The sequence below is a fragment of the Brachionichthys hirsutus genome, unplaced genomic scaffold (assembly GCF_040956055.1).
Source record: "Brachionichthys hirsutus isolate HB-005 unplaced genomic scaffold, CSIRO-AGI_Bhir_v1 contig_747, whole genome shotgun sequence".
Taxonomy (NCBI): domain Eukaryota; kingdom Metazoa; phylum Chordata; class Actinopteri; order Lophiiformes; family Brachionichthyidae; genus Brachionichthys; species Brachionichthys hirsutus.
Window position 1 is genome coordinate 251,598 of NW_027180339.1, and position 7,897 is coordinate 259,494.

General features: G+C 48.8%; 1 protein-coding gene across 1 annotated transcript; it reads left to right on the forward strand.

Annotated features, from left to right (window-relative positions):
• The first annotated feature begins 1,064 nt into the window (after positions 1 to 1,064).
• LOC137913697 (major histocompatibility complex class I-related gene protein-like) lies at positions 1,065 to 6,452 on the forward strand. The gene is made up of 7 exons (XM_068757332.1): positions 1,065 to 1,160; positions 2,442 to 2,708; positions 2,912 to 3,190; positions 3,689 to 3,991; positions 5,054 to 5,158; positions 5,319 to 5,442; positions 5,703 to 6,452. Exons 1-6 carry the CDS (start codon positions 1,082 to 1,084, stop codon positions 5,435 to 5,437), a joined length of 1,152 nt encoding a protein of 383 aa, XP_068613433.1. The 5' UTR covers positions 1,065 to 1,081; the 3' UTR covers positions 5,438 to 5,442; positions 5,703 to 6,452.
• The last annotated feature ends 1,445 nt before the right edge of the window (positions 6,453 to 7,897 follow it).

Here is a 7,897-nt window from a genome sequence, read left to right on the forward strand (position 1 = left end):
TGTGATTGGGAAACATGTTTTTCACGTTTCTTGATATTCGGTGCAGACCGGATGGGACTGTAACAGTTCGTGTTCGTGTTCGTAATTCCTACTCTGCAGAGAGTCAGTGAAGGCATCCAGGGAGGAGGGGCGGGGTGTGTGTGAGCGTGGAGGGGGTGAGAGAGACGGGAGAGGATATCTGTTCTGTTAGCGGCGGGGTTACCGATTAATAAAAGCTTGTTCTGAGACCCATCTCGTCCTTGTTTCAGCGTCTGACGGACGCTACAAATTTGCGTTTTCCCGTACAGATGTTCTTCTACGCCGTACACGTCTCAGAATGCATAAAAACCGTTCTTTGTACGGCAAAAACGTACTGGTTGACAGGTATGCAGCAGCAGCAACTGTCACGGTCTAGTTGAGGTGCGCACTGATAAATCGCCCCCCCCCTTTCCTTGGACGGTCAAGGCATTGTGTTTCAGGTCATACCAAGAATGACAAACAACGAGGGGGGGTGTTGTTTTTAATTTTTTCTGTATTTGTTTGTTTTTTATTTTCTAGGCAGAGCATGAGAAAAGGGCGCCCGTTGGGGCAATAAATTATAACTATTATTAGTTTATTTTCATTTTTTTTTTTTTATATATAATTTTATTTCGAGGCTTGGAGTGGCGCCCCCTCCAGCTGGTGGCGCCCTAGGCAACCGCCTAGTTCGCCTATGCCTATCCCCTCCGCATTGACTCTACCAGGAACATGAGCGCAGTGAAAGTGGAGCAGAAAGCGGAGCAGCATCCGGATCAAACATCAACAGCGGCTCACGTTTCTGTCGGTCCAGAAGTTTTCAGCGTCCAGAACTCAGAACCTGCTGAGACGCTCAAACAAAGACTCTGACGCAGCTTAAAATAAGATCCATTCTACTTTCGCTTTTGATTCACAACCTGTGACAGTTCTGCCGAGTAACAAGCGACGTCATCGCTCAGACTAAATTCTGATTGGCTCAGACGGACGGGGAAGTCCGCTCCTCTCGGGTTTTGTCCTCACTTCACCCTTGATGGTCGGACTGGAAGCTTTAAAGAATCTTGTGGCTGTTCTGTTGTTTGAGCTGCAGATGGGACAGTTCACGATGAAGACCTCGGTTCTGGTTCTGGTTCTGGTTCTGGGTACAGGTGTACCTGGGGCGGTGGGAGGTGAGTTTCTATCCTGCTGTCTGGGTTGACGGTTCTGTTGTTGGACTTCCTGAAATGTTAGGAGTCTAGAAATGTCCAAACGGTACCGACCCGTCATCTTAAAGTTCTTCCTGTAAAGTCCACTTACTTCAGGTCAAACTGGGACAGGAGGACAAAGGTAGTTCTTCCTTCTTTGTCCTCTTTAATTTGATGGGTTCAGAACCTCCGGCTCAGACGGACATCAGACCTGATGACGGAGGTGTGCTGGTGTCGGTCGGTGGTTCTGCTGAGGTCCAACAACAAACCGGTTTAGAGATGGTTTCCAAGCTGCGTCTTCACGATAGAGTTTGTCCACCAGAGAGTGGACAGCTTTATTCTCCAGCTGACAAATGTCCTGATCCGTTTGGATGGGTTCTGACCCATGTCAGCCTCAGAACCCAGCATGGACTGGACCGCACGGTTTCCACACCGAACTATGAGCAGGGGACGGATTTGTTCAGCATTCTGGACGTGACACAGAAACAGGACGTCCACGTCTTCAGACGACGGCGGAGGTTCTGAGGAGAACAACAATGGAAGTGTCAGAACTCAAAGAGAACAAATCAGAGAACCTTCCTGTTGATACCTGAACAGAACCAACTGTTAGAACCAGGACGAGAAGGAAGAGACGTCAGCTGATGATGGAGGGAATGTTGGAACGTCAGAGGATCAGAATCCGCTCTGAATCCAGACTGTAACGGATATTATAACTGCTGTTATAACTGCTGTTATAACTGGTATTGTAACTGCTGTAATAACTGCTGACTGGTGTTATAACTGGTGTTAGACTGGCGTTCTTTCTTATATAGAACCGTGTCCTTCAAATATTAAATGTATCAATATTAATGAGAAATATTCATCACAAAATCTGTTGTGAGTGAAACAGGCTTTGGGTTCTGCAGGTTCTGCCCATCAGGACCTGACGGTGTTTCGGGACCGGGTCACACCTTTATTTGTTGTGGTGCTGAAACCCAAATCTTTAGGGTCAAAAAACCTTTTTAATTCACAAACTCTCCGACATCTGGCCTTGAAAATGATGCCAGTTATCAGCTGATGGTGGAAAATGACCAGCGGGACTTTGTGAAACCATAGAAGAAGAAGTTCTGCTGGGTTTCAGCTGCAGGAGCCTCAGAGTTCAAACCTGTGATCAGAACCAGAAGTTGTCATCGGTCACAGGTTCAGGTGTGAGTGGAGAGCAGGAAGTGATGTCATCAGGTGGAAACAGGTTCAACCTTCAGATCGTGATTCTGTTTTTTCTTTCAGAGACTCACTCTTTGAAGTATTTCGAGACGGCGTCTTCTGGAGTCTCAAACTTCCCGGAGTTTGTGTGTGTTGGTTTGATCGATGACGTCCAGATGTATCACTATGACAGTAAGACCAAGAGAGCAGAACCCAAACAGGACTGGATGGACAAAGTCACAGCAGAGGATCCAGAGTACTGGACCGAAGAGACGAGGATCGGTGTGGGGAACCAAGAATGGTCCAAATTCTTCATGGAAGCTTTAAGGAAGCGCTTCAACCAATCAGAAGGTTTGTTTGTGTTTATTAAATGTTGTGTTCATGCTGTAGGAAGTAAACACACACACACACACACACACACACACACACACCTCTGCAGGAACCCTTTTGCATCACTGCTGGGTTTCTAAAGCTCCGGGACACAGACTGGTTCTGCTGGTTCTGCTGGGTCCAGTGAGGACCAGGTCGATGACTGGAGTCTGTCTCTCTCTCAGGTGTCCACATTTACCAGCTGATGTACGGCTGTGAGTGGGACGATGAGACTGGAGAGGTCACTGGTTTTGCGCAGTATGGTTATAATGGAGAAGACTTCATCGTCCTGGACCTGAAGACGGAGACATGGATCGCTCCCAGTCCTCAGGCTGTCATCACCAAACACAGATGGGATCATGATAGAGCTAAGATGGAATACGACAAGTATTACTTCACCCAGGAGTGTCCTGAGTGGGGGAGGAAGTATCTGGAGTATGGGAGGAGCTCTCTGCTGAGAACAGGTAGAAGCACATCACCTGGTGGAGTTTCAAACCAACAACCTTCATGTTCCTCTGCTGTTTCTGACCCACACAGAGACACACTCTGTCCTTTACCTCTCTGTCCTCCTTCTCTCTCCTTCAGTCTTCTTCTCCTTTGCTCCTCCCTTCTTTTGTCGCCTCCGGGACACAGTGTTGTTTCAGTGTCTCTGGCGACAACAGTGACTCCTGATGACGTGTCTGTCTCCTCCTCCAGAGCTCCCCTCTCTAACGTGTCTTTGTCTCCTCCTCCAGAGCTCCCCTCTCTAACGTGTCTTTGTCTCCTCCTCCAGAGCTCCCCTCTCTAACGTGTCTTTGTCTCCTCCTCCAGATCTCCCCTCTTTAACGTGTCTTTGTCTCCTCCTCCAGAGCTCCCCTCTATAACGTGTCTTTGTCTCCTCCTCCAGAGCTCCCCTCTATAACGTGTCTTTGTCTTCTCCTCCAGAGCTCCCCTCTCTAACGTGTCTTTGTCTCCCCCTCCAGAGCTCCCCTCAGTGTTTCTCCTCCAGAAGACTCCTTCCTCTCCCGTCAGCTGCTTCGCTACAGGTTTCTACCCAGACAGAGCCGCTCTCTTCTGGAGGAAGGATGGGGAGGAGCTTCATGAGGAGGTGGAGCACGGAGAGATCCTCCCCAACCATGACGGAACCTTCCAGATGAGTGTGGACCTGGACCTTTCATCGGCGGCGGCTGAAGACTGGAGGAGGTACGACTGTGTGTTCCAGCTCTTCGGTGTGAAGGACGACTTGGTCACCAGACTGGACAAGGGAAAGATCTGGACCAACTGGGGTGAGACTGGGATCAGGGGGTGAAGGTGGGGACACATTTCTGTCTCTCTGATGGTCCAGATCATGGGTTTGAAGAGTTGGACAGAAGTTTTGTTTCTTTTATTGTCGTTTGCTGTTTTCTGTGTAACTTTAGAGTTCAGATAATCAATAAACCACCTGGGACCCAGACAACGGTACCAGAACCCTAACCCGGTACCTGCACAGAAGACGGGAGCCTTTGAATCAGTGATAGTTCTGTGTGTGGTGGCGGTCCGATGTCCACTGGGCTTTCATTCATGCAGGACGATGTCAGTAAAGTCAGTTCATGTCCTCAGCGGAGGAGGTTCTGATTGGACCTGGATCTGTTAGCAGGACGATCCAGAACTGCGGAGGAGGTTCTGATCGGACCTGGATCTGCTTGTTAGCAGGATGATCCAGAACCACGGAGGAGGTTCTGTTGGACCTGGATCTGCTTGTTAGCAGGATGATCCAGAACCCAGTGAATGTTGACGTGAAGCTAGGAGGGTGGGACACGGGTCCAACATGAAGTCCTTCAGTACCGTGGGAAGACACGTTGATTCTAACGCTCCTTTATGGAATCAGCGTTCTTCACCACGTTCCTTCGTTTCTCCAGAAGCTGGGATGTAAAACGTTCCCCATATTCCTGATGTGGACCAGGATGTTATCAGAACCTTGTGTTTCTCCATGAGGACAGGTCCACAGAGCTGTGGGACTGTCCAGCCTCAGCAGAGGGACGCAGCGTTCCAGCGCTTCGGAGGTTTCAGTCTGGAGTTGGAGAAAAAGTCTTTTGGATCCATTTCATTTTTCAGAAGTTTCTAGTTTTAAAGTCAAACCTCTGTCAGAACATTAGAACACACTAGAACATTAGAACATTGGACAAGTCTCCCTGAGACTGGAACCAACATCAGGACAGAAAGCAGCACAGACCGTCCTCCTGTGGACAGGTGGACATGAAACCACCTAAAGAGGACGGCAGGACCACCAACCAGGTGGTGTCCGTCTGCAGGACGGTTCTGTTGGGACATGGACGTTGTTCTCTGACTTGTTGTTTTCTGCTCTCCAGAGGAACCCACTAACGTGAACGCCATCATCATCATCGTCATCACTGCAGCGGTTCTTCTCGTCCTCACGGCTGCCGTTGGATTCAAGCTGTACAGACAGAGGACAGGTGAGCGACCCAGACAGAACCAGTCTCTGTCTCCTGGCTTTGATTGGACACTTTGACCTGATGAAGCAAACAGGAGGTGGTTTCAGCTTCAGAGTCCACTCGCATCCGTTCACGTCACCTGCAACCGTGAGCGGTGGACTGATGCGTCTTTGTTATCCAGGTAAACCTCGTCCACCTTCTGAGGACAGCGCTGAGCTCACGAAGAGACTGCAGCCAGAGGTGGACATCCAGCCAGAGGTCGTTATCCAGCCGGCGGGCGTTGGGACAAGGACAGAATGAACGCAGTGAGTGTCTTCGTGTGTGAAACTATGTGTAGAAGAACCTTCTGACACGGGGAGATTATTCTCTGTCAGACTTGTGAGACAAGATAGTCTTTGTCCTTTGGTGTCTTTTCCACAACAAAAGGTGGAGCTGTTTCACCTGAAGGGATCTGAGGTTGTTGGACAAAGACAATGAGTCCACCTGGACATTTAAGGTGGACTGATCGGGTTCGGGTGTGGCTTCGTGGCGTTTCTGCTCAGTTCTGTTGGTTCTGTCTCCGCAGGGTTCTGGGACAAGGAGCGGTGTCCCCACATCATCCTGTTTGAACTGGAGTCCACCGGGTCTTCACCAGAACACGATCCGATCAAAGACATCAGCGACGAGGATCCAGTGATCGATACTTATTGATTAGAGTCTAAACGGTGTCATTTAAATATTTCGGGGATTGTTCTCGTCTCTCTTCTCTGGAGACGTCAAACAGGATCTTTAAGACTGTCTTCATCCGACGTCCTTAGAACGTCCTCCATCATTACACTTTAACTCTTCGGCTGCTGGGTTGTTTGTGCTTTCCCTTTGTCCTATTGGTCCTCCTGGTGTCATGTGATCTGAGACGAGAGACATCTGACGGCCTCTAGAGTCGTCTCTGCTGTCCGTCCTCAGAAATCCTTCCTTTGCTTCCAGTCCTCCTGGAACCTGCGGCGGGACTTGGACACTAACGAGTCCGGAGGTGTCGGAGTAAACGGGCGTGTCTTTGTTCCTCCTGGACTCCGCCCCTCCCCCAGTGCTTCCTGTCTGTTCACGGATCACAATCACTTCCTGTGTTGTTAACGAGACGAAGGCTGAAGTCGTCCTGCTGGTTCCTTTCTTTAGACAGAAAGTTCTGCTTTACAATAAAATCCCACATTTCCCACCTGTTTCTTGTTTGATTAATCCGTCTCCAATCCCATGAATATTCCCAGTCTCATTGCTCCGCCTCCAATCCCATGAATATTCCCAGTCTCATTGCTCCGCCTCCAATCCCATGAATATTCCCAGTCTGATTGCTCCATCTCCAATTCCATGAATATTCCAAGTCTGATTGCTCCGTCTCCAATCCCATGAATATTCCCAGTCCGATTGGTCCGTCTCCAATCCCATGAATATTCCTAGTCTCATTGCTCCGTCTCCAATTCCATGAATATTCCCAGTCTGATTGATCCGTCTCAAATCCCGTGAATATTCCCAGTCTGATTGATCCGTCTCCAATCCCGTGAATATTCCCAGTCTGATTGCTCCGTCTCCAATCCCTTGAATATTCCCAGTCCCATTGCTCCATCTCCAATCCAATGAATATTCCCAGTCTCATTGCTCCGTCTCCAAACCATGAATATTCCCAGTCTCATTGCTCCGTCTCCAATCCCGTGAATATTTCTAGTCTCATTGATCCGTCTCAAATCCCGTGAATATTCCCAGTCCGATTGCTCCGTCTCCAATCCCATGAATATTCCCAGTCCGATTGATCCGTCTCAAATCCCGTGAATATTCCCAGTCTGATTGCTCCGTCTCCAACCCCGTGAATATTCCCAGTCTGATTGATCCGTCTCAAATCCCGTGAATATTCCCAGTCTGATTGATCCGTCTCAAATGCCGTGAATATTCCCAGTCTGATTGCTCCGTCTCCAAACCCATGAATATTCCCAGTCCCATTGCTCCGTCTCCAATCCCGTGAATATTTCTAGTCGCAATGCTCCGTCTCCAATCCCGTTAATATTCCCAGTCTCATTGATCCATCTCCAATCCCGTGAATATTCCCAGTCTGATTGATCCGTCTCAAATCCCGTGAATATTCCCAGTCTGATTGATCCGTCTCCAATCCCGTGAATATTCCCAGTCTGATTGCTCTGTCTCCAATCCCGTGAATATTCCTAGTCTCATTGCTCCGTCTCCAATCCCGTGAATATTCCCAGTCCGATTGATCCGTCTCCAATCCCGTGAATATTCCCAGTCCGATTGCTCCTCCAATCCCGTGAATATTCCCAGTCTGATTGATCCGTCTGCAATCCCGTGAATATTCGCAGTCTCATTGCTCCGTCTCCAATCCCGTGAATATTCCCAGTCCGATTGCTCCTTCTCCAATCCCATGAATATTCCCAGTCCGATTGCTCCTTCTCCAATCCCGTGAATATTCCCAGTCCGATTGCTCCATCTCCAATCCCGTGAATATTCCCAGTCTGATTGCTCCGTCTCCAATCCAATGAATATTCCCAGTCTCATTGATCCGTCAACACCCTGTCCTGTCAATAAACTCAACTCACTTCCTTATGGTTTCCCAACTTCCTGGTGTTGTGGGTGTGACAGTTCTGCTAGCAACCTGCTAGCCGCTGGAGACGTGACTATTTGCACCTGGGTAAAAGCTTAAAGGGAACCTCGACTGTAACTACAAATCGGTCTAAAAGTACATTTACAAAAATATATAAAAATTTCTCCTAAGTTATCAAA

What these genes read in the sequence shown, in the direction of transcription:
- LOC137913697 (XM_068757332.1), top strand. Translation starts at nt 1,082, where the DNA reads ATGGGACAGTTCACGATGAAGACCTCGGTTCTGGTTCTGGTTCTGGTT. An exon ending in TGTACCTGGGGCGGTGGGAG is followed by an intron (nt 1,161 to 2,441) that starts GTGAGTTTCTAT and finishes TTTTTCTTTCAG; the next exon opens with AGACTCACTCTTTGAAGTAT. An exon ending in GCGCTTCAACCAATCAGAAG is followed by an intron (nt 2,709 to 2,911) that starts GTTTGTTTGTGT and finishes TCTCTCTCTCAG; the next exon opens with GTGTCCACATTTACCAGCTG.